The sequence below is a fragment of the Bufo bufo genome, chromosome 7 (genome assembly GCF_905171765.1).
Source record: "Bufo bufo chromosome 7, aBufBuf1.1, whole genome shotgun sequence".
Lineage (NCBI taxonomy): Eukaryota > Metazoa > Chordata > Amphibia > Anura > Bufonidae > Bufo > Bufo bufo.
In genome coordinates, this window is record NC_053395.1 from 107204872 (window position 1) to 107230623 (window position 25752).

Below are 25752 nucleotides of genomic sequence, written 5' to 3' on the forward strand. Positions count from 1 at the left end.
CGACCTGACTGCTGTCCAGAAGGCCATCATTGACACCCTCAAGCAAGAGGGTAAGACACAGAATGAAATTTCTGAACGAATAGGCTGTTCCCAGAGTGCTGTATCAAGGCACCTCAGTGGGACGTCTGTGTGAAGGAAAAAGTGTGGCAGAAAACGCTGCACAACGAGAAGAGGTGACCAGACCCTGAGGAAGATTGTGGAGTAGGACCGATACCAGACCTTGGGGGACCTGCGGAAGCAGTGGACTGAGTCTGGAGGAAGACTGGGGAGAGAGAAATGCCAAAATGCCAAAAAAGTCCAGTGTCAAGTACCCACAGTCAGTGATGGTCTGGGGTGCCATGTCAGCTGCTGGTGTTGGTCCACTGTGTTTTATCAAGGGCAGGGACAATGCAGCTAGCTATCAGGAGATTTTGGAGCACTTCATGCTTCCATCTGCTGAAAAGCTTTATGGAGATGAAGATTTCATTTTTCAGCACGACCTGGCACCTGCTCACAGTGCCAAAACCACTGGTAAATGGTTTACTGACCATGGTATTACTGTGCTCAATTGGCCTGCCAACTCTCCTGACCTGAACCCCATAGAGAATCTGTGGGATATTGGGAAGAGAAAGTTGAGAGACGCAAGACCCAACACTCTGGATGAGCTTAAGGCCGCTATCGAAGCATCCTGGGCCTCCATAACACCTCAGCAGTGCCACAGGCTGATTGCCTCCATGCCACACCGCATTGAAGCAGTCATTTCTGCAAAAGGATTCCCGACCAAGTATTGAGTGCATAACTTAACTTAATTATTTGAAGGTTGACTTTTCTTTGTATTAAAAACACTTTTCTTTTATTGGTCGGATGAAATATGCTATTTTTTGGAGATAGGAATTTTGGGTTTTCATGAGCTGTATGCCAAAATCATCAATATTAAAACAAGAAAAGGCTTGAACTACTTCAGTTGTGTGTAATGAATCTAAAATATATGAAAGTCTAATGTTTATCAGTACATTACAGAAAATAATGAACTTTATCACAATATGCTAATTTTTCGAGAAGGACCTGTATATATTTGCCAAATAATTTGTCTCCAAAAGGTCCATGAAAGACCTTTGGGGACACAGACTTTTTTTTTTTATTGTGCACTATTTCCACTGTAAGTGGAGCATCCAAAGGAGCCCCAGTTACAGTGGAAACCAGCCTGCTGGGGGGGCTTTGTACCAAAGCAGAGCCGATCAGGGTCTACGGCGCTCCTCTGCCCCTAAGACGCCTGGCAATCATGTGATCGCCAGGTACACCCTGCATAGCGCTCATTGAGGAGAAGGCAGAAGCGCTGATAAACCGCTTCTGGCTTCTGCTCGGTTCCCCCACTGATACTGACAGCTGGGTGCCTTACCTGCTCCTGGGCTATGCTGCGCTCTGGGCAGAAACACGGCTGATAGCACGATCAGCTGTGTTTCTGCCCAGCAGGATGGGTACTGTAAACTGTGTCTCCGGAGCCTGCATGCGGCCTGCGGGTCGCAGGTTGTGCACCCCTGCACTAGAGGTTTATAAATAGACAAAGAAAGAGAAACTTATAATAATATATCTTTTTTCATTCTAGGATTTAGTATCTCTGTGCAATTTTCATAATTACGATAACCTCCGTCACTTTGCAAAGAAACTTGATCCTCGCAGAGAAGGAGGTGATCAACGGGTAAGTAAACAATTGTATTATATAATTTTTTTATGGCACTTTTTTTGTAAACAATTGTATTTCTTTTATTTATTTTGTTTCTTTTATAACAAAACTAGTTGACCTCATATACAGTACATGATAATGGTGCACACTCTTTCAAAATTGTTAAAAGGGTTCTCTGGGCTTTTAATATTAATGACCTATCCTCAGTATAGGTCATCAATATCAGATTGGCGGGGATCCAACACCAGGCATCCCGCCGATCAGCTGTATAAGGGCTCATGCACACAAACGTATTTTCTTTCCGTGTCCGTTCCGTTTTTTTTGCAGACTGTATACAGACCCATTCATTTCAATGGGTCCGCCCAAAAAATGGAAGGTACTCCATGTGCATTCCGTTTCCTGATGTCCGTTCCGCAAAAGAATAGAACATGTCCTATTATTGTCCGCATTACGGACAAGGATAGTACTGTTCTATTAGGGGCCAGCTGTTCCGTTCCGCAAAATACGGAATGCACACGGACATCATCCATATTTTTTGCGGACCGCAAAACACATACGGTCGTGTGCATGATGCCTAAAGGGAAGGTGTGCACAGTGCGTGCTTGCTGTCTCCCTTCTCTCTTTCTGCTTGCCATAGACATAGCAGCAGCGAGCAGGAAGGGAGACAGCACAAGCGCACTGTGCTCGCCTTACCTTCATACAGCTGACTTTTCACAGCCATTTTTCAGCCCCAAAGTTCAGGTCCCCACAGAGCTTTGAGACAAAGTTTATCCGAACCTGTTAAACCAGAACATCCACAGGTCCACTCATCACTATTGCTAATGTTTTTATTCACCCCAATTTGAGAATCAAGGTGTAATAGAATTGCATATCTATTGAACAAGGAGAAAATTAGACAGCTTATTTACCCCCCTTTGAGAAGCAAGCTGAAATAGAATTGCTTATCTATTAAACATGGTGGGCACCCCAATAACAGTTAAATTACGCAGGTTATTGACCCCAATTTGAGTATCAAGTAGTACTGTAATAGAATTGTGTATCTATTAAACAAAAGGGACACCCCAATAACAGTTGAATTAGACAGATTACTTACCCCAATTTGAGAAGCAAGGAGTAATAGAATTGCTTATCTATGCAACAAGGTGGACACTGTTCAATTAGATATATCTGTGCAGGGATTGATGCAAACTGAGCTGTCTCTTATGGATCTGTTCAGCTTCTGATTACACAGCCTGTACTGTTCCTGCAGTCTCCCTACACTGTCCCAGCAGTCTCACTATCCAAGATTCTACAATTAAAGCTTTGTTAAACACTGTCCCTTGCACAAATCTCTCCCTATGCTCAGTTCACTGTAAAATGTATGAGTCCGGGCGGGATTCGGATTTTTATAGGGCTGTGACATTGTGACATCATAGGGGCTGGCTAGCTGCTGATTGGCTGGCTGCACTGCATTATGGGTGATCTCTTGTTCCCTGGCTTCTTACTTTCACTTTGTAACACATGTCGCTGCCATTTTAGGAAAAAAACTGATTTGTTACCATGAAGCACCAGGAAATTTGGATTCGTTGCAACCTGACATAGTACTGCTGCAGGAAACTCATTTACAAAAGGAGAATTTTGATAGAATGAAGAAATAGTCGGTGGGTCATTTATTGGGTTCTCCAGCAATAAACAGCAAGGAGGCTATCATCATTCTGATTAAGGCCTCTTTCACATTGATTTCCGCGCGGGTGCAATGCGTGAGGTGAACGCATTGCACCCACACTGAATCCAGACCCATTCATTTCTATGGGGCTGTGCACATGAGCGGTGATTTTCACGCATCACTTGTGCTTTGCGTGAAAATCGCAGCATGCTCTATTTTGTGCATTTTTCACGCAACGCAGGCCCCATAGAAGTGAATGGGGCTGCGTGAAAATTTGCAAGCAAGTGCGGATGCGGTGCGATTTTCATGCATGGTTGCTAGGAGATGATCGGGATGGGGACCCGATCATTATTATTTTCCCTTATAACATGGTTATAAGGAAAAATAGCATTCTTAATACAGAATGCTTAGTAAAATAGGGCTGGAGGGGTTAAAAAATAAAATAAAATAATTTAACTCACCTTAATCCACTTGTTGGCGCAGCCCGGCTTCTCTTCTTTATTCTTCTTTGCTGTGCAGGAGGAAAAGGACCTGTGGTGACAACTGCGCTCATCACATGGTCCGTCACATGATCCATCACCATGGTCCTTTTCCTCCTGCACAGCAAAGAAGAAGAAAGAAGAGAAGCCGGGCTGCGCCAACAAGTGGATTAAGGTGAGTTAAAAATGTATTTTTATTTTTTTAACCTCTCCAGCCCTATTTTACTAAGCATTCTGTATTAAGAATGATATTATTTTCCCTTATAACTATGTTATAAGGGAAAATAATACAATCTACACAACACCTAACCCAAACCCGAACTTCTGTGAAAAAGTTCAGGTTTGGGTACCAAACATGCAGATTTTTCTCACACGCGTGCAAAACGCATTAAAATGTTTTGCACTGGTGCGGAAAAATCGGGCATTTTCCCGCGACACACCCGCATCTTATCCGGCCCAAATCCATGACGCCCGTGTGAAAGAGGCCTAACAGTCAATTTGCATGCACTGTGTTGCAGTCTACTTCATATTCTGAAGGGGGTTGGGTACATGTCACTTTAGATGCTGGTTCCCAATATAGCATTTACAATATTTATAGAACTACGGCCTTATGCACACGGCCATTGTGCAGCCGTTCCGTGCATTGGGGACCGCAATTTGCAGTCCCCAATGCACGGTCAACATCCGTGCGGCAGCCGGGACGGATCGAGACCCATTCAACTTGAATGGGTCCGTGATCCATCCGCACTGTAAAACATGTTCTATTTTTTGGCGGTGTGGAGGCACGGACAGAAACACCACGGAAGCACTCCATAGTGCTTCTGTGTGCTTCCGATCGTGCTTACATTCCGCACTGCATCTCCCGGATTGCGGACCCATTCAAGTGAATGGGTCAGCATTAGGGATGAGCGAACCCGAACTGTATAGTTCGGGTTCGTACCGAATTTTGGGGTGTCCGTGACACGGACCCGAACCCGAACATTTTCGTAAAAGTTCGGGTTCGGTGTTCGGCGCTTTCTTGGCGCTTTTTGAAAGACTGCAAAGCAGCCAATCAACAAGCGTCATACTACTTGCCCCAAGAGGCCATCACAGCCTTGCCTACTATTGGCATGGCTGTGATTGGCCAGTGCAGCATGTGACCCAGCCTCTATATAAGCTTGGGACACGTAGCGCTGCACGTCACTCTGCTGATTCAAGCATAGGGAGAGGTTGCTGCTGCGACGTTAGGGCGAGATTAGGCAGATTAACTCCTCCAAAAGACTTAATTCAGGGATCGATCTCCAGCTGTGGATCATTGAAGTGCTAATATTGAATTGCTCACTTTTTTTAGGCTGCCCAGAGCGTATTTATATAACTTTTTTCTGGGGTGATCGGCGGCCATTTTGTGGCTTGTGGTGCGACAGCACAAGCTACCACCAAGTGCATTTAACCATCAATAGTGTGGTTATTTTTTGCTATATCCTACATCAGCTGCAGGCTGAGCCTGTGTCACCCAAGTGCATTTAACCATCAACAGTGTGGTTATTTTTTGGCCATATACTACATCAGGTGCAGGCTGAGCCTGTGTCACCCAAGTGCATTTAACCATCAACAGTGTGGTTATTTTTTGGCCATATACTACATCAGGTGCAGGCTGAGCCTGTGTCACCCAAGTGCATTTAACCATCAATAGTGTGGTTATTTTTTGGCCATATACTACATCAGGGGCAAGTTGAGCCTGTCACCCAGCGCCTAAAAAATAGACCTGACATTTATATTCCTCCAAATCAGTACTGTTTTAGCTGGTCAAGTTATTTGTAGTGACCGTAAAAGCACAGTTTTTGTTCTGGGTTGAAAAACTATTTCCAAATTTGCCATTCTCAAAATTAGTAGTTTCTGCTATATCAGGCCTACTTTAAATCTATCCCAAAAAGGATATCTTAGATTCAAGGTGCTGATAGTGTCATTCTGAAAAACTTAACACACACGCTACCGTGCAGATACAAGTCTAATTCTGTGATTAAAGGTATATCTGTCACACAGCGTGTAAAAAATAGGCCTGACATTTCTATTCCTCCAAATCAGTACAGTTTTAGCTGGTCAAGTTATATTTAGTGACCGTAAAAGCACAGTTTTTGTTCTGGGTTGAAAAACTATTCCCAAATTTGCCATTCTCAAAATTAATAGTTTCTGCTATATCAGGCCTACTTTAAATCTATCCCAAAAAGGATATCTTAGATTCAAGGTGCTGATAGTGTCATTCTGAAAAACTTAACACACACGCTACCGTGCAGATACAAGTCTAATTCTGTGATTAAAGGTATATCTGTCACACAGCGCGTAAAAAATAGGCCTCACATTTCTGTTCAACCAAATCTGTACTGTTTTAGCTGGTCAAATTATTTGTAGTGACCGTAAAAGCACAGTTTTTGTTCTGGGTTGAAAAAGTATTCCCAAATTTGCCATTTTCAAAATTGTGGTGAACGGGAACAATGAGGAAAACATCTAATAAGGGACGCGGACGCGGACGTGGACATGGTCGTGGTGGTGTTAGTGGACCCTCTGGTGCTGGGAGAGGACGTGGCCGTTCTGCCACAGCCACACGTCCTAGTGTACCAACTACCTCAGGTCCCAGTAGCCGCCAGAATTTACAGGGATATTTGGTGGGGCCCAATGCCGTTCTAAGGATGGTAAGGGCTGAGCAGGTACAGGCATTAGTCAATTGGGTGGCCGACAGTGCATCCAGCACTTTCACATTATCTCCCACCCAGTCTTCTGCAGAAAGCGCACAGATGGCGCTTGAAAACCAAGCCCATCAGTCTGTCACATCACTCCCATGCATATCAGGGAAACTGTCTGAGCCTCAAGTTATGCAGCAGTCTCTTATGCTGTTTGAAGACTCTGCTGCCAGGGTTTCCCAAGGGCATCCACCTAGCCCTTCCCCAGGGGTGGAAGAGATAAAATGCACTAACGCACAACCACTTATGTTTACTGATGATGAGGACATGGGAATACCACCTCAGCACGTCTCTGATGATGACGAAACACAGGTGCCAACTGCTGCGTCTTTCTGCAGTGTGCAGACTGAACAGGAGGTCAGGGATCAAGACTGGGTGGAAGACGATGCAGGGGACGATGAGGTCCTAGACCCCACATGGAATGAAGGTCGTGCCACTGACTTTCAGAGTTCGGAGGAAAAGGCAGTGGTGAGACCGAGCCAACAGCGTAGCAAAAGAGGGAGCAGTGGGCAAAATCAGAACACCCGCCGCCAAGAAACTCCGCCTGCTACTGACCGCCGCCATCTGGGACCGAGCACCCCAAAGGCAGCTTCAAGGAGTTCCCTGGCATGGCACTTCTTCAAACAATGTGCTGACGACAAGACCCGAGTGGTTTGCACGCTGTGCCATCAGAGTCTGAAGCGAGGCATTAACGTTCTGAACCTTAGCACAACCTGCATGACCAGGCACCTGCATGCAAAGCATGAACTGCAGTGGAGTAAACACCTTAAAAACAAGGAAGTCACTCAGGCTCCCCCTGCTACTCTTCTGCTGCTGCCGCCCCGGCCTCTTCTGCTGCCGCCGCCTCGGCCTCTTCCTCCGCCTCTGGAGGAACGTTGGCACCTGCCGCCCAGCAAACATGGGATTAACCACCAACACCACCACCTGCGTCACCAAGCATCTCAACCATGTCACACGGCAGCGTTCAGCTCTCCATCTCACAAACATTTGAGAGAAAGCGTAAATTACCACCTAGCCACCCTCGATCCCTGGCCCTGAATGCCAGCATTTCTAAACTACTGGCCTATGAAATGCTGTCATTTAGGCTGGTGGACACAGACAGCTTCAAACAGCTCATGTCGCTTGCTGTCCCACAGTATGTTGTTCCCAGCCGGCACTACTTCTCCAAGAGAGCTTTGCCTTCCCTGCACAACCAAGTGTCCGATAAAATCAAGTGTGCACTGCGCAACTCCATCTGTGGCAAGGTCCACCTAACCACAGATACGTGGACCAGTAAGCACGGCCAGGGACGCTATATCTCCCTAACTGCACACTGGATAAATGTAGTGGCGGCTGGGCCCCAGGCGGAGAGCTGTTTGGCGCACGTCCTTCCGCCGCCAAGGATCGCAGGGCAACATTCTTTGCCTCCTGTCTCCTCCTCCTCCTACTCCGCTTCCTCCTCCTCTTCTTCCACCTGCTCATCCAGTCAGCCACACACCTTCACCACCAACTTCAGCACAGCCCGGGGTAAACGTCAGCAGGCCGTTCTGAAACTCATATGTTTGGGGGACAGGCCCCACACCGCACAGGAGTTGTGGCGGGGTATAGAACAACAGACCGACGAGTGGTTGCTGCCGGTGAGCCTCAAGCCCGGCCTGGTGGTGTGCGATAATGGGCGAAATCTCGTTTCAGCTCTGGGACTAGCCGGTTTGACGCACATCCCTTGCCTGGCGCATCTTCTCCTTGGGTAACCCCTTCCTTGTCTACATCCACAGGTTCCTTAGATACGTGGACGATGTGTTCCTGGTCTGGTCGGGCAGCGAAGAGCAGTGCGGACGTTTTGTGCAGTACCTCAATGATACTAATAATATGAACATGAAGTTCACCTTCAACTTCGGAGGCAGATGTCTGGACTTTCTCGACGTACATGTCTCCGTGGTTGAAGGCCACCTGCACACAACAGGTTTCCGTAAACCCACTGCCACTAATTCGCTGCTCCACCAGGCCAGTTTCCATCCTCCCGCCGTGAAAGATGCGGTACCTTACGGACAATTTGTCCGATTGCGTAGAATTAATAGTACCGACACGGACTTTTTCAAGCAGGCCCACCAACTTGTGGGTAGACTTGTTGAGAGGGGTTACCCAAGGAGGACTGTACTGGATGCACTGCATCGAGCAGCTATTCGCCCTCGATCCAGTCTCCTCAGGGACAATATTGGCGGAGAAAAAGACGAGAGATTAGCCTTCGTCTTTAAGTATAGTCCCGTAGCTGACATCATTAGACGGGCAATATACAGCAACTGGGACCTCTTAAAACATGATGCTTCATTGGGCACAATAGCCTCCAGCAAACCAATTATTTCTTTTAGGAAGTGCCACACTATAAGGGACAAATTGGTCCAAAGCGTTCTTCGGCAACCCAGAAGATCTAATTGGTTAAATAGCAGGATTCCCATAGGTAACCACAAATGTGGTACCTGCTCCTTCTGCCATCTTAACGCCCAGGCCAAAACCTTGTTCTTAGGGGGCGTAACACACAAAGTTCGACAGTTTATCAACTGTCGCACCCCCTTTGTCGTGTATGTTATTTTCTGTACCTGCAATATGTTTTATATCGGGAAGACAATCAGGCCGATGCTTGAACGGGTGCGTGAGCACATTAATTCAATCCGCACCGGGCGAGGTTCTCCTCGCCTTATTGAACATGTGCATGCGGCCCACAATGGTGATTCATCTGGCCTCTCCTTTGCGGGCATTGAGGCTGTGGGGCCCATCCCCCGTGGAGGTGACCGCCACCGCCTCTTGCTGCAACGGGAGGCCAGATGGATCATTAGGACTAATGCCATGGGTCCTCTCGGTCTAAATGACAAGAACGACATGGCGGTCTTCTTATGACGGCACGGCCGTGTCGCCTCGTCTATTCTTTATTTCCGCTTCAACCATCCCATTACCGCAGATTTGGGTGTTCCACCCGCACCCCCTTTTTTTGAAACCAATGATATTACCCCCTCTTCAGATCTTGCGTCTATATGCATGTAACTACACCTCAGAATCTGCCCTCACTGTTAGACCCCTGAAATTTGTCGCCCAATTATATTATGTGTATTTCATGATTATCTTGTCTTTATTTTATGACTTTATTTGTATATTGTAACTAATTACTTGTGTCTCTGTCTGTATGCTTTTACATGCACCTGCACACAGGGGAGGTTCGGGATTGCCATGGACACGTCCGGCTCCTCTTCCCCTATATAAGGTGAGCCGTGCATTTGCACGTCATATCCGGCCAGAAGAAGCGCTATCCCAGCGCGAAACGGCCGTCGCCGCCGACGCACACTGTGGCCATCCCGCCCCCCCTGCCTGCGCATGATGTCGTACCTGTAATAAACAGTCACCAGCATTCAGAAGTCCGGTGAGTGCCGCGTCTCTTTCTCAACTTCTATCCAGTTACCACTTTATCACGCTGAGCACCACCTCCAGCTGGGTCCCACATCACGGCTGCCTCCCCTGGATTTGACACGGACGCACGAAGGTATAGGTGTTTTGCAAGTAGTGCCGCTGCATTTTCCTTTCCCTGTCTCCCTGCTCCATTGTTTACATGATTGCTTCAGCAGAGCACACTCTTGACGACATGTCGTCACCCACACCGTCTCCTTCCACAACCCTGGGGGATGAAGCAACCGTGAGCTTGCGCTCAGGCAGAGAGGGGGCGGAGGCCTTTTTCACTCTGTGCAATGACAGAGACCAAGTCCTTTCCATGAGTACACGCTTATTAGAGGCGAAGATTTTTCAGCTGGCCGACCGAGAGGTCCGTTTGTTCTGGACCATTAAGTCCTTAACTTCCTACAAGGAAAGCTGTCGGGTCCCACGCGGGCTACGAATCTATAAAGAGATTTACCAATATGAAGATGACCCTGAGTTTGTGGAGGCATGGAAACGCATGCATGCCGACTTTTCAATGGAAATTATGAATTTGATTCTATTGCGTGATGAAAAAGAGTACCAGCGTGTCAACACTGACCTTGAAAAGGCACATGCCGAAATCAAGGCAAGAATGACAGCCGCACAGTACAGCAGTTTTGAAAAAAAGCTGAACAATAAATTAGCCATCACCCAAATCGACATTAAAGAGCGGAAGAGGGACAAGTTCTTGCGTGACAAAATGGATTACGAAACAGATAGAGTGTTCGACTGGAATAGGAACCGCGGTCGTCCAAGACGTAACATACGACGTACCCGCAGTGATTTTTGGACCTCGGACTCTGACTCTAGCCAGTCCGACATAGGAGTCTCTGGATCAGCTGGACGCAATACAGACCAACCCCCTTTAGGAGGAGAACCCGGAGGGGACGAGGCCGTCGCAAGAGGCAAAAACATCCAAGCTCGCAGATCGACGAGAAGGCGACGACAAGTCACCTGGAGACAATGACTGTCCCTGATCCTTTATCCTCTATACCTGCTTCTAGCAATACAGTGATTAACCTCACGCCCCACAGATTGTCCCCCGGCTGTATCTCCCTTCTCTCTCGGGGACTGGGATATAGCTTGGTTGAACAGTTTGATCCTGTGGGGTTTGAGGTTGACCTGTATAAAGCCGTACGCAAACTGTTCCTTAAAAAATTGTTTGCTGAGAGGTGTCTACCACGCCCTCCGCCTTTACCAGGCGAGGTCCCGGCATGTTTGACGCCTGCTGAGTTCCACTTGTACCCCAGATTTGATGCAGACGAACTGTCATGCATCCAGTTCCTGGCAGACATTGAGACCGAGAACGAGGATATCGTTTCCTCACAGCCCTCCAAACCCTTTTCGGGAGGTATCGGGTCCACGTTTTTGCCCCCCATGCCGACGGGCTCCTCCATTGACCTTTTTTATAAGCAGGTCCTTAGGGATGTACGTGCACTGGTATACCCAGTGGCACCCCCTAATATTACTCATGAGGAGAAGACCGCCTTACATTGGTTATGCGGCCTAGACGATGTGGTCATTAAGCCCGCCGACAAGGGGGGCAACGTGGTCCTGATGCCGAGAACCTATTATCTCGAGGAAGCTTCTAGACAGTTAGATGATGCCACCGTGTATCTAAAGCTTAGTGAGAACCCTGTGCCATCCATACTCGACAGGGTTCACTCGCTACTCTCTAGATACGTTGATCTTAACTTTTTGCCTAAAAGCATCATGGAGAAGCTTGTTCCTAAGTTCCCTAAGTACCCGACGTGGTACTTCGTGCCAAAGGTACACAAGTCCCTACTTCATCCACCGGGGAGACCCATTATTGCAGGTATTGGGTCCCCGACGGAGCCTATTTCGAAGTATGTGGACTGGCTCCTTAGGCCTCTCCTAGTGGGGACTCCCACGTACCTCAAGGACACCGGGGACTTCCTCCGCGCCATCAATGACCTTGAGTGGCGGGAGGAATTCCACCTTGTGTCCTTGGACGTGGAGAGTCTCTACACCCGCATTCCCCATGACGCAGGCCTTCAAGCGGTGGCATCAGTCCTCTCCCGGACAGATAAAGGCTCAACGTTTTCCCAGTTCATATCAGAGTCTCTCCATCTGGTCCTCAGTAATAATGTCTTCCAATTTAACCGTCAATGGTACCGCCAGATACAGGGTACAGCAATGGGTACACCGGTTTCATGTACCTTTGCCAACCTGTACCTGGCGGTATTTGAGGAGACGTACATCTTCTCCTTGGGTAACCCCTTCCTTGTCTACATCCACAGGTTCCTTAGATACGTGGACGATGTGTTCCTGGTCTGGTCGGGCAGCGAAGAGCAGTGCGGACGTTTTGTGCAGTACCTCAATGATACTAATAATATGAACATGAAGTTCACCTTCAACTTCGGAGGCAGATGTCTGGACTTTCTCGACGTACATGTCTCCGTGGTTGAAGGCCACCTGCACACAACAGGTTTCCGTAAACCCACTGCCACTAATTCGCTGCTCCACCAGGCCAGTTTCCATCCTCCCGCCGTGAAAGATGCGGTACCTTACGGACAATTTGTCCGATTGCGTAGAATTAATAGTACCGACACAGACTTTTTCAAGCAGGCCCACCAACTTGTGGGTAGACTTGTTGAGAGGGGTTACCCAAGGAGGACTGTACTGGATGCACTGCATCGAGCAGCTATTCGCCCTCGATCCAGTCTCCTCAGGGACAATATTGGCGGAGAAAAAGACGAGAGATTAGCCTTCGTCTTTAAGTATAGTCCCGTAGCTGACATCATTAGACGGGCAATATACAGCAACTGGGACCTCTTAAAACATGATGCTTCATTGGGCACAATAGCCTCCAGCAAACCAATTATTTCTTTTAGGAAGTGCCACACTATAAGGGACAAATTGGTCCAAAGCGTTCTTCGGCAACCCAGAAGATCTAATTGGTTAAATAGCAGGATTCCCATAGGTAACCACAAATGTGGTACCTGCTCCTTCTGCCATCTTAACGCCCAGGCCAAAACCTTGTTCTTAGGGGGCGTAACACACAAAGTTCGACAGTTTATCAACTGTCGCACCCCCTTTGTCGTGTATGTTATTTTCTGTACCTGCAATATGTTTTATATCGGGAAGACAATCAGGCCGATGCTTGAACGGGTGCGTGAGCACATTAATTCAATCCGCACCGGGCGAGGTTCTCCTCGCCTTATTGAACATGTGCATGCGGCCCACAATGGTGATTCATCTGGCCTCTCCTTTGCGGGCATTGAGGCTGTGGGGCCCATCCCCCGTGGAGGTGACCGCCACCGCCTCTTGCTGCAACGGGAGGCCAGATGGATCATTAGGACTAATGCCATGGGTCCTCTCGGTCTAAATGACAAGAACGACATGGCGGTCTTCTTATGACGGCACGGCCGTGTCGCCTCGTCTATTCTTTATTTCCGCTTCAACCATCCCATTACCGCAGATTTGGGTGTTCCACCCGCACCCCCTTTTTTTGAAACCAATGATATTACCCCCTCTTCAGATCTTGCGTCTATATGCATGTAACTACACCTCAGAATCTGCCCTCACTGTTAGACCCCTGAAATTTGTCGCCCAATTATATTATGTGTATTTCATGATTATCTTGTCTTTATTTTATGACTTTATTTGTATATTGTAACTAATTACTTGTGTCTCTGTCTGTATGCTTTTACATGCACCTGCACACAGGGGAGGTTCGGGATTGCCATGGACACGTCCGGCTCCTCTTCCCCTATATAAGGTGAGCCGTGCATTTGCACGTCATATCCGGCCAGAAGAAGCGCTATCCCAGCGCGAAACGGCCGTCGCCGCCGACGCACACTGTGGCCATCCCGCCCCCCCCTGCCTGCGCATGATGTCGTACCTGTAATAAACAGTCACCAGCATTCAGAAGTCCGGTGAGTGCCGCGTCTCTTTCTCAACTTCTATCCAGTTACCACTTTATCACGCTGAGCACCACCTCCAGCTGGGTCCCACATCACGGCTGCCTCCCCTGGATTTGACACGGACGCACGAAGGTATAGGTGTTTTGCAAGTAGTGCCGCTGCATTTTCCTTTCCCTGTCTCCCTGCTCCATTGTTTACATGATTGCTTCAGCAGAGCACACTCTTGACGACATGTCGTCACCCACACCGTCTCCTTCCACAACCCTGGGGGATGAAGCAACCGTGAGCTTGCGCTCAGGCAGAGAGGGGGCGGAGGCCTTTTTCACTCTGTGCAATGACAGAGACCAAGTCCTTTCCATGAGTACACGCTTATTAGAGGCGAAGATTTTTCAGCTGGCCGACCGAGAGGTCCGTTTGTTCTGGACCATTAAGTCCTTAACTTCCTACAAGGAAAGCTGTCGGGTCCCACGCGGGCTACGAATCTATAAAGAGATTTACCAATATGAAGATGACCCTGAGTTTGTGGAGGCATGGAAACGCATGCATGCCGACTTTTCAATGGAAATTATGAATTTGATTCTATTGCGTGATGAAAAAGAGTACCAGCGTGTCAACACTGACCTTGAAAAGGCACATGCCGAAATCAAGGCAAGAATGACAGCCGCACAGTACAGCAGTTTTGAAAAAAAGCTGAACAATAAATTAGCCATCACCCAAATCGACATTAAAGAGCGGAAGAGGGACAAGTTCTTGCGTGACAAAATGGATTACGAAACAGATAGAGTGTTCGACTGGAATAGGAACCGCGGTCGTCCAAGACGTAACATACGACGTACCCGCAGTGATTTTTGGACCTCGGACTCTGACTCTAGCCAGTCCGACATAGGAGTCTCTGGATCAGCTGGACGCAATACAGACCAACCCCCTTTAGGAGGAGAACCCGGAGGGGACGAGGCCGTCGCAAGAGGCAAAAACATCCAAGCTCGCAGATCGACGAGAAGGCGACGACAAGTCACCTGGAGACAATGACTGTCCCTGATCCTTTATCCTCTATACCTGCTTCTAGCAATACAGTGATTAACCTCACGCCCCACAGATTGTCCCCCGGCTGTATCTCCCTTCTCTCTCGGGGACTGGGATATAGCTTGGTTGAACAGTTTGATCCTGTGGGGTTTGAGGTTGACCTGTATAAAGCCGTACGCAAACTGTTCCTTAAAAAATTGTTTGCTGAGAGGTGTCTACCACGCCCTCCGCCTTTACCAGGCGAGGTCCCGGCATGTTTGACGCCTGCTGAGTTCCACTTGTACCCCAGATTTGATGCAGACGAACTGTCATGCATCCAGTTCCTGGCAGACATTGAGACCGAGAACGAGGATATCGTTTCCTCACAGCCCTCCAAACCCTTTTCGGGAGGTATCGGGTCCACGTTTTTGCCCCCCATGCCGACGGGCTCCTCCATTGACCTTTTTTATAAGCAGGTCCTTAGGGATGTACGTGCACTGGTATACCCAGTGGCACCCCCTAATATTACTCATGAGGAGAAGACCGCCTTACATTGGTTATGCGGCCTAGACGATGTGGTCATTAAGCCCGCCGACAAGGGGGGCAACGTGGTCCTGATGCCGAGAACCTATTATCTCGAGGAAGCTTCTAGACAGTTAGATGATGCCACCGTGTATCTAAAGCTTAGTGAGAACCCTGTGCCATCCATACTCGACAGGGTTCACTCGCTACTCTCTAGATACGTTGATCTTAACTTTTTGCCTAAAAGCATCATGGAGAAGCTTGTTCCTAAGTTCCCTAAGTACCCGACGTGGTACTTCGTGCCAAAGGTACACAAGTCCCTACTTCATCCACCGGGGAGACCCATTATTGCAGGTATTGGGTCCCCGACGGAGCCTATTTCGAAGTATGTGGACTGGCTCCTTAGGCCTCTCCTAGTGGGGACTCCCACGTACCTCAAGGACACCGGGGACTTCCTCCGCGCCATCAATGACCTTGAGTGGCGGGAGGAATTCCACCTTGTGTCCTTGGACGTGGAGAGTCTCTACACCCGCATTCCCCATGACGCAGGCCTTCAAGCGGTGGCATCAGTCCTCTCCCGGACAGATAAAGGCTCAACGTTTTCCCAGTTCATATCAGAGTCTCTCCATCTGGTCCTCAGTAATAATGTCTTCCAATTTAACCGTCAATGGTACCGCCAGATACAGGGTACAGCAATGGGTACACCGGTTTCATGTACCTTTGCCAACCTGTACCTGGCGGTATTTGAGGAGACGTACATCTTCTCCTTGGGTAACCCCTTCCTTGTCTACATCCACAGGTTCCTTAGATACGTGGACGATGTGTTCCTGGTCTGGTCGGGCAGCGAAGAGCAGTGCGGACGTTTTGTGCAGTACCTCAATGATACTAATAATATGAACATGAAGTTCACCTTCAACTTCGGAGGCAGATGTCTGGACTTTCTCGACGTACATGTCTCCGTGGTTGAAGGCCACCTGCACACAACAGGTTTCCGTAAACCCACTGCCACTAATTCGCTGCTCCACCAGGCCAGTTTCCATCCTCCCGCCGTGAAAGATGCGGTACCTTACGGACAATTTGTCCGATTGCGTAGAATTAATAGTACCGACACGGACTTTTTCAAGCAGGCCCACCAACTTGTGGGTAGACTTGTTGAGAGGGGTTACCCAAGGAGGACTGTACTGGATGCACTGCATCGAGCAGCTATTCGCCCTCGATCCAGTCTCCTCAGGGACAATATTGGCGGAGAAAAAGACGAGAGATTAGCCTTCGTCTTTAAGTATAGTCCCGTAGCTGACATCATTAGACGGGCAATATACAGCAACTGGGACCTCTTAAAACATGATGCTTCATTGGGCACAATAGCCTCCAGCAAACCAATTATTTCTTTTAGGAAGTGCCACACTATAAGGGACAAATTGGTCCAAAGCGTTCTTCGGCAACCCAGAAGATCTAATTGGTTAAATAGCAGGATTCCCATAGGTAACCACAAATGTGGTACCTGCTCCTTCTGCCATCTTAACGCCCAGGCCAAAACCTTGTTCTTAGGGGGCGTAACACACAAAGTTCGACAGTTTATCAACTGTCGCACCCCCTTTGTCGTGTATGTTATTTTCTGTACCTGCAATATGTTTTATATCGGGAAGACAATCAGGCCGATGCTTGAACGGGTGCGTGAGCACATTAATTCAATCCGCACCGGGCGAGGTTCTCCTCGCCTTATTGAACATGTGCATGCGGCCCACAATGGTGATTCATCTGGCCTCTCCTTTGCGGGCATTGAGGCTGTGGGGCCCATCCCCCGTGGAGGTGACCGCCACCGCCTCTTGCTGCAACCAGATGGATCATTAGGACTAATGCCATGGGTCCTCTCGGTCTAAATGACAAGAACGACATGGCGGTCTTCTTATGACGGCACGGCCGTGTCGCCTCGTCTATTCTTTATTTCCGCTTCAACCATCCCATTACCGCAGATTTGGGTGTTCCACCCGCACCCCCTTTTTTTGAAACCAATGATATTACCCCCTCTTCAGATCTTGCGTCTATATGCATGTAACTACACCTCAGAATCTGCCCTCACTGTTAGACCCCTGAAATTTGTCGCCCAATTATATTATGTGTATTTCATGATTATCTTGTCTTTATTTTATGACTTTATTTGTATATTGTAACTAATTACTTGTGTCTCTGTCTGTATGCTTTTACATGCACCTGCACACAGGGGAGGTTCGGGATTGCCATGGACACGTCCGGCTCCTCTTCCCCTATATAAGGTGAGCCGTGCATTTGCACGTCATATCCGGCCAGAAGAAGCGCTATCCCAGCGCGAAACGGCCGTCGCCGCCGACGCACACTGTGGCCATCCCGCCCCCCCTGCCTGCGCATGATGTCGTACCTGTAATAAACAGTCACCAGCATTCAGAAGTCCGGTGAGTGCCGCGTCTCTTTCTCAACTTCTATCCAGTTACCACTTTATCACGCTGAGCACCACCTCCAGCTGGGTCCCACATCACGGCTGCCTCCCCTGGATTTGACACGGACGCACGAAGGTATAGGTGTTTTGCAAGTAGTGCCGCTGCATTTTCCTTTCCCTGTCTCCCTGCTCCAAGCCCATCAGTCTGTCACATCACTCCCATGCATATCAGGGAAACTGTCTGAGCCTCAAGTTATGCAGCAGTCTCTTATGCTGTTTGAAGACTCTGCTGCCAGGGTTTCCCAAGGGCATCCACCTAGCCCTTCCCCAGGGGTGGAAGAGATAAAATGCACTAACGCACAACCACTTATGTTTACTGATGATGAGGACATGGGAATACCACCTCAGCACGTCTCTGATGATGACGAAACACAGGTGCCAACTGCTGCGTCTTTCTGCAGTGTGCAGACTGAACAGGAGGTCAGGGATCAAGACTGGGTGGAAGACGATGCAGGGGACGATGAGGTCCTAGACCCCACATGGAATGAAGGTCGTGCCACTGACTTTCAGAGTTCGGAGGAAAAGGCAGTGGTGAGACCGAGCCAACAGCGTAGCAAAAGAGGGAGCAGTGGGCAAAATCAGAACACCCGCCGCCAAGAAACTCCGCCTGCTACTGACCGCCGCCATCTGGGACCGAGCACCCCAAAGGCAGCTTCAAGGAGTTCCCTGGCATGGCACTTCTTCAAACAATGTGCTGACGACAAGACCCGAGTGGTTTGCACGCTGTGCCATCAGAGTCTGAAGCGAGGCATTAACGTTCTGAACCTTAGCACAACCTGCATGACCAGGCACCTGCATGCAAAGCATGAACTGCAGTGGAGTAAACACCTTAAAAACAAGGAAGTCACTCAGGCTCCCCCTGCTACTCTTCTGCTGCTGCCGCCCCGGCCTCTTCTGCTGCCGCCGCCTCGGCCTCTTCCTCCGCCTCTGGAGGAACGTTGGCACCTGCCGCCCAGCAAACATGGGATTAACCACCAACACCACCACCTGCGTCACCAAGCATCTCAACCATGTCACACGGCAGCGTTCAGCTCTCCATCTCACAAACATTTGAGAGAAAGCGTAAATTACCACCTAGCCACCCTCGATCCCTGGCCCTGAATGCCAGCATTTCTAAACTACTGGCCTATGAAATGCTGTCATTTAGGCTGGTGGACACAGACAGCTTCAAACAGCTCATGTCGCTTGCTGTCCCACAGTATGTTGTTCCCAGCCGGCACTACTTCTCCAAGAGAGCTTTGCCTTCCCTGCACAACCAAGTGTCCGATAAAATCAAGTGTGCACTGCGCAACTCCATCTGTGGCAAGGTCCACCTAACCACAGATACGTGGACCAGTAAGCACGGCCAGGGACGCTATATCTCCCTAACTGCACACTGGATAAATGTAGTGGCGGCTGGGCCCCAGGCGGAGAGCTGTTTGGCGCACGTCCTTCCGCCGCCAAGGATCGCAGGGCAACATTCTTTGCCTCCTGTCTCCTCCTCCTCCTACTCCGCTTCCTCCTCCTCTTCTTCCACCTGCTCATCCAGTCAGCCACACACCTTCACCACCAACTTCAGCACAGCCCGGGGTAAACGTCAGCAGGCCGTTCTGAAACTCAAATGTTTGGGGGAAAGGCCCCACACCGCACAGGAGTTGTGGCGGGGTATAGAACAACAGACCGACGAGTGGTTGCTGCCGGTGAGCCTCAAGCCCGGCCTGGTGGTGTGCGATAATGGGCGAAATCTCGTTTCAGCTCTGGGACTAGCCGGTTTGACGCACATCCCTTGCCTGGCGCATGTGCTGAATTTGGTGGTGCAGAAGTTCATTCGCAGCTACCCCGACATGTCAGAGCTGCTGCATAAAGTGCGGGCCGTCTGTTCGCGCTTCCGGCGTTCACACCCTGCTGCTGCACGCCTGTCTGCGCTACAGCGTAACTTCGGCCTTCCCGCTCACTGCCTCATATGCGATGTGCCCACCAGGTGGAACTCCACCTTGCACATGCTGGACAGACTGTGCGAGCAGCAGCAGGCCATAGTGGAGTTTCAGCTGCAGCACGCACGGGTCAGTCGCACTGCGGAACAGCACCACTTCACCACCAATGACTGGGCCTCCATGCGAGACCTGTGTGCCCTGTTGCGCTGTTTCGAGTACTCCACCAACATGGCCAGTGGCGATGACGCCGTTATCAGCGTTACAATACCACTTCTATGTCTCCTTGAGAAAACACTTAGGGCGATGATGGAAGAGGAGGTGGCCCAGGAGGAAGAGGAGGAAGAGGGGTCATTTTTAGCACTTTCAGGCCAGTCTCTTCGAAGTGACTCAGAGGGAGGTTTTTTGCAACACCAGAGGCCAGGTACAAATGTGGCCAGACAGGGCCCACTACTGGAGGACGAGGAGGACGAGGATGAGGAGGTGGTGGAGGAGGATGAGGATGAAGCATGTTCACAGCGGGGTGGCACCCAAAGCAGCTCGGGCCCATCACTGGTGCGTGGCTGGGGGGAAACACAGGACGATGACGATACGCCTCCCAGAGGACAGCTTGTCCTTACCTCTGGGCAGCCTGGCACACATGAGCGACTACATGCTGCAGTGCCTGCGCAACGACAGCAGAGTTGCCCACATTTTAACGTGTGCGGACCACTGGGTTGCCACCCTGCTGGATCCCCGGTACAAAGACAATGTGCCCACCTTACTTCCTACACTGGAGCGTGATAGGAAGATGCGCGAGTACAAGCGCACGTTGGTAGACGCGCTACTGAGAGCATTCCCAAATGTCACAGGGGAACCAGTGGAAGCCCAAGGCGAAGGCAGAGGAGGAGCAAGAGGTCGCCAACGCAGCTGTGTCACGGCCAGCTCCTCTGAGGGCAGGGTTAGCATGGCAGAGATGTGGAAAAGTTTTGTCACCACGCCACAGCTAACTGCACCACCACCTGATACGGAACGTGTTAGCAGGAGGCAACATTTCACTAACATGGTGGAACAGTACCTGTGCACACCCCTCCACGTACTGACTGATGGTTCGGCCCCATTCAACTTCTGGGTCTCCAAATTGTCCACGTGGCCAGAGCTAGCCTTTTATGCCTTGGAGGTGCTGGCCTGCCCGGCGGCCAGCGTTTTGTCTGAACGTGTATTCAGCACGGCAGGGGGCGTCATTACAGACAAACGCAGCCGCCTGTCTACAGCCAATGTGGACAAGCTGACGTTCATAAAAATGAACCAGGCATGGATCCCACAGGACCTGTCCATCCCTTGTGCAGATTAGACATTAAGTACCTCCCCTTAACAATATATTATTGTACTCCAGGGCACTTCCTCATTCAATCATATTTTTATTTTCATTTTACCATTATATTGCGGGGCAACCCAAAGTTGAATGAACCTCTCCTCTGTCTGGGTGCCGGGGCCTAAATGTGTGACAGTGGCCTGTTCCAGTGGTGGGTGACGTGAAGCCTGATTCTCTGCTATGACATGAAGACTGATTCTGTGCTGACATGAAGCCAGATTCTCTGTTACGCGACCTCTCTCCTCTGCCTGGGTGCCTGGGCCTAAATATGTGACAGTGGCCTGTTCCAGTGGTGGGTGACGTGAAGCCTGATTCTCTGCTATGACATGAAGACTGATTCTCTGCTGACATGAAGCCTGAATCTCTGTTATGGGACCTCTCTCCTCTGCCTGGGTGCCTGGGCCTAAATATGTGACAGTGGCCTGTTCCAGTGGTGGGTGACGTGAAGCCTGATTCTCTGCTATGACATGAAGACTGATTCTCTGCTGACATGAAGCCTGAATCTCTGTTATGGGACCTCTCTCCTCTGCCTGGGTGCCTGGGCCTAAATATGTGACAGTGGCCTGTTCCAGTGGTGGGTGACGTGAAGCCTGATTCTCTGCTATGACATGAAGACTGATTCTCTGCTGACATGAAGCCTGAATCTCTGTTATGGGACCTCTCTCCTCTTCCTGGGTGCCTGGGCCTAAATATGTGACAGTGGCCTGTTCCAGTGGTGGGTGACGTGAAGCCTGATTCTCTGCTATGACATGAAGACTAATTCTCTGCTGACATGAAGCCTGCATCTCTGTTATGGGACCTCTCTCCTCTGCCTGGGTGCCTTGGCCTAAATATGTGACAGTGGCCTGTTCCAGTGGTGGGTGACGTGAAGCCTGATTCTCTGCTATGACATGAAGACTGATTCTCTGCTGACATGAAGCCTGAATCTCTGTTATGGGACCTCTCTCCTCTGCCTGGGTGACTGGGCCTAAATATGTGACAGTGGCCTGTTACAGTGGTGGGTGACATGAAGCCAGATTCTCTGCTATGGCATGAAGACTGATTCTCTGCTGATGTGAAGCCAGATTCTCTGCTATGGGACCTCTCTCCAATTGATATTGGTTTATTTTTATATATTTTATTTTAATTTTAATTCATTTCCCTATCCACATTTGTTTGCAGGGGATTTACCTACATGTTGCTGCCTTTTGCAGCCCTCTAGCTCTTTCCTGGGCTGTTTTACAGCCTTTTTAGTGCCGAAAAGTTCGGGTCCCCATTGACTTCAATGGGGTTCGGGTTCGGGACGAAGTTCGGGTCGGGTTCGGATCCCGAACCCGAACATTTCCGGGAAGTTCGGCCGAACTTCTCGAACCCGAACATCCAGGTGTTCGCTCAACTCTAGTCAGCATCCGTGATGCGGAGTGCACACAGCCGGTGCCCGTGTATTGCGGACCAGCTGTATGCTTCTGTATTACTCAGTTTCGAATAAGATTATAAGGGGTGACTTTAATAACTTGATAGACATGAGAGAGGACAGACGATAATGTACTCCTAATCCAAGGGTGACTGGTACACAGTACAAGATTTTGTCCTCGCTTGCTGTGAATGCTGAACTGATAGACATGTGGCATCCTTTCAACCCAGATGACAGAAATTATACCTTCTGTTCTCAGGCACAGGGCTCATGGTCCCTTATAGATTATCTTTTTATTCATAACACATTACAACCAAAACTAGAGGTGGTGGGAATCGGTGACCTGATCATTTATCCATTGTCCTTTGAGATTTCTACCCCAAGGGCCTGGATTTTCTGTGGTTCTTTCCCTCACATCCTATTTCCGATAGTACCTACTTATGTCCACCACCTGAAGAGGGAACATAAGTTGACCTGGTTAGAGACATCTTCAAGCAAAAAAATCGCCACTAAAATTATATGAGGCAAATATTCCTTTACACCAATGCGTATACTCAAGAAGTAATTAAAGGCGGGAAATGACAAAATTAAAACGTAACTTTTACCAAATAAATTAAAATAGCTGGTGCAACATAAATTATAGGGTGCTGGGCAAACTTGCTACAGTAAATACTAACAGTGTAGAAAAAAATCAGATTGATTTTACCAGTCCAGTGACTCTGTGAAAGTTGAGAGCAGGTGTTGACAATCTCCCTGTTGTACCCTAAGGCAACAATGTGGGAAGAGTCAATGCGCCACCAATGTGTTTCCATCTTTGCGCAATTGATCATCATTCAATCCAGAACCTTGAGCAATGACCGTATTCTCATGTCAGCACCACAGGACTGGTAAGATCAAGCCGCTTTTTTTCTACACTGTTGGTATTTACTGTAGCAAGTTTGCTTATTACCCTATGATTTATGTTGCACCAGCTATTTTAATTTATTTGGTAATTTCCCACCTTTAATTACTACTGGTTGGAGACTTAAAAACATTTTTACAGGTGGGTGTCTAAGAAAGAGGCTTTCCACCGTTCCATCTTTGAGGCTGCTCTTCACCGATTCAGTAATAAATGGGGGAAACTGTTCAACTTAGTTAAGGGGAGGCATGCTATGTCCTATATTGCCAAACTCAACTTGTCTGAAGGTGGTACCACTGATGATCCCAGACTTATTAAAGGGGTTATCCAATTTCTCAAAACCCCCCCACATCTGCCGGTCCCCTCACAGTAATACTTACCCCGCTCCTGGTCCCTGCACCACCCCTGCTGCTTCTCCCTGCACGCGGATGAAAACATCTAATGGCAGACGGGGACGAGCCTCCCTAGCATCGCGGGTAAGTATATTTCCGGTGAGGGGCCCGGCACGTTGTCATGCCCCACTCTGACGATGTGCAGAGGTCGGCCAGGATAGCAGCACGAGTTTAGTATTTGTTTTGGTGCGGTGCTGGATCCGCCTCTCATCAGGTGCACTGGGTGGAGTCTTTAGTTTAAATGGTCTCCAGCTAAGTGCTCTGAGCGGATTATACTGATCATTTTGGTCTGGGAAGTTTGGAGGGAAGGTTGGCTGTCAGTTCCTGCTTTCAGAAGATAAGTGTCATTTCTTGTTTGGTTGTTGTTGTCGTCATCTATCCCATCCAGGTTCTGTGCGAGCAGGCTGCTCCTATCTCCCCACTTCACCATCTCAGGGAGTTCAGGGTTTTGTCAGTTCAGGCTGGAGGACACAGCACACCTACCTTCAAGGTCTGCCTGTGGGCTGAGCAGTGCAGGGAAAGAGGTCAGGGATAAACTAGGAGGTGACCCTTCCCCTGTCTCTCGTCCAGAGCCTGGTTGGTGTGTTATCTTTTATACTGTGCACGTCCGCCGTGACATTATAATCCGCCATACTGTGACTGCCATTGCTCAGCGTTTATGTGATGGCGTCAATTGATGCACTGGTTGACCGCATGCAGGGTTTGTCCATGGAGGTTGCGGATCTGCGTAGTACGGTCACACAGTGTCAGAGAGTGTTGGCTTCAGGTACAGGTCAAATTGTTGGGGAGCCTAAAGTCGCTCTTCCTGAGAGATTTGCAGGGGGTACTGATGATTTTTTCAGTTTCAAAGAGTCATGTAATTTGTACTTTCGATTGTGCCCATTTTCATCAGGTAATGAGGATCAGAGGGTGGGTATCATCATGTCTTTGCTTAAAGGGGACGCGCAATTCTGGGCTTTTTCTCTGCTGCCCGGTTCTCTGGCCCTCGATGGAGGAATTTTTTAAAGCCCTGGGATTGATTTACGATGACCCAGATAGAGTTTCAATGGCAGAATCAAAATTACGTAACTTACTACAGGGTAAACATACTGCTGAGGTTTACTGCACAGAGTTTAGGAGGTGGGCTAGTGAGTCGGGGTGGAACGACCCCGCGTTACGTAGCCAGTTTTGTCAGGGGTTATCTGAAAGGTTGAAAGATGCTCTGGCTTTTCATGAATACCTAGATACTTTGGAGAACGCAATGTCTTTGGCTATACGTTTGGATAGACGTATCAGAGAGAGGTGTAAGGGTCCCTCCGTGCAGGGGATTCCTCCCGCGTGTGGTTTTGTTTCACCAGCTGCCCAGGGTGATATTGCTTGTTACTCTGGGGTAGGGGAGGAACCCATGCAGTTAGGTCAGATATCTTGCCATTCGGACAGTAGAGACTTTCGAAAAGTGCACAATCTATGTTTCTATTGTGGGAAGAGGGGTTATTTTGAGAACCTGGTAATGCCTTTTGGGTTGACGAATGCGCCAGCGGTATTTAAGCGATTCGTCAATGATATTTTTCATCACTTGGTGGGGAGGTTCGTAGTAGTCTACCTAGATGACATTTTAATTTATTCTCCTGATCTGAAGACCCATCAGGATCATGCGAGACAGGTTTTGATGATCCTTCGGGAGAATAAGTTGTACGCCAAATTGGAGAAATGTTTGTTTGCGGTGCAAGAGCTTCCATTCTTGGGATACATGCTTTCTGATTCCGGTTTTCGTATGGACCCCGAAAAGGTCCGGGCGGTTCTGGAGTGGGACCGACCGGAGAATCAAAAAGCTTTGATGCGGTTTTTGGGGTTTACAAATTATTATAGAAATTTTTTTTCGAATTATTCCATGCTAGTCAAACCTCTTACTGATATGACCAAGAAGGGCGCTGATGTCTCTGTCTGGTCGGATGAGGCATTGCAGGCCTTTTCGGCTATTAAGGAGCGTTTTGCGT

At 49.0% G+C, this 25752-nt stretch overlaps 1 protein-coding gene across 1 annotated transcript in view; it reads left to right on the forward strand.

The window, feature by feature from the left end:
* Positions 1-25752, forward strand: part of LOC121008604 (glutaminase kidney isoform, mitochondrial-like) — a 1417393-nt gene that overhangs the window by 1093140 nt on the left and 298501 nt on the right. The window contains exon 14 of the mRNA XM_040441254.1: positions 1586-1678. Within this exon, the coding sequence (XP_040297188.1) occupies positions 1586-1678 (93 nt within the window). The remainder of the gene's footprint in view (positions 1-1585; positions 1679-25752) is intronic.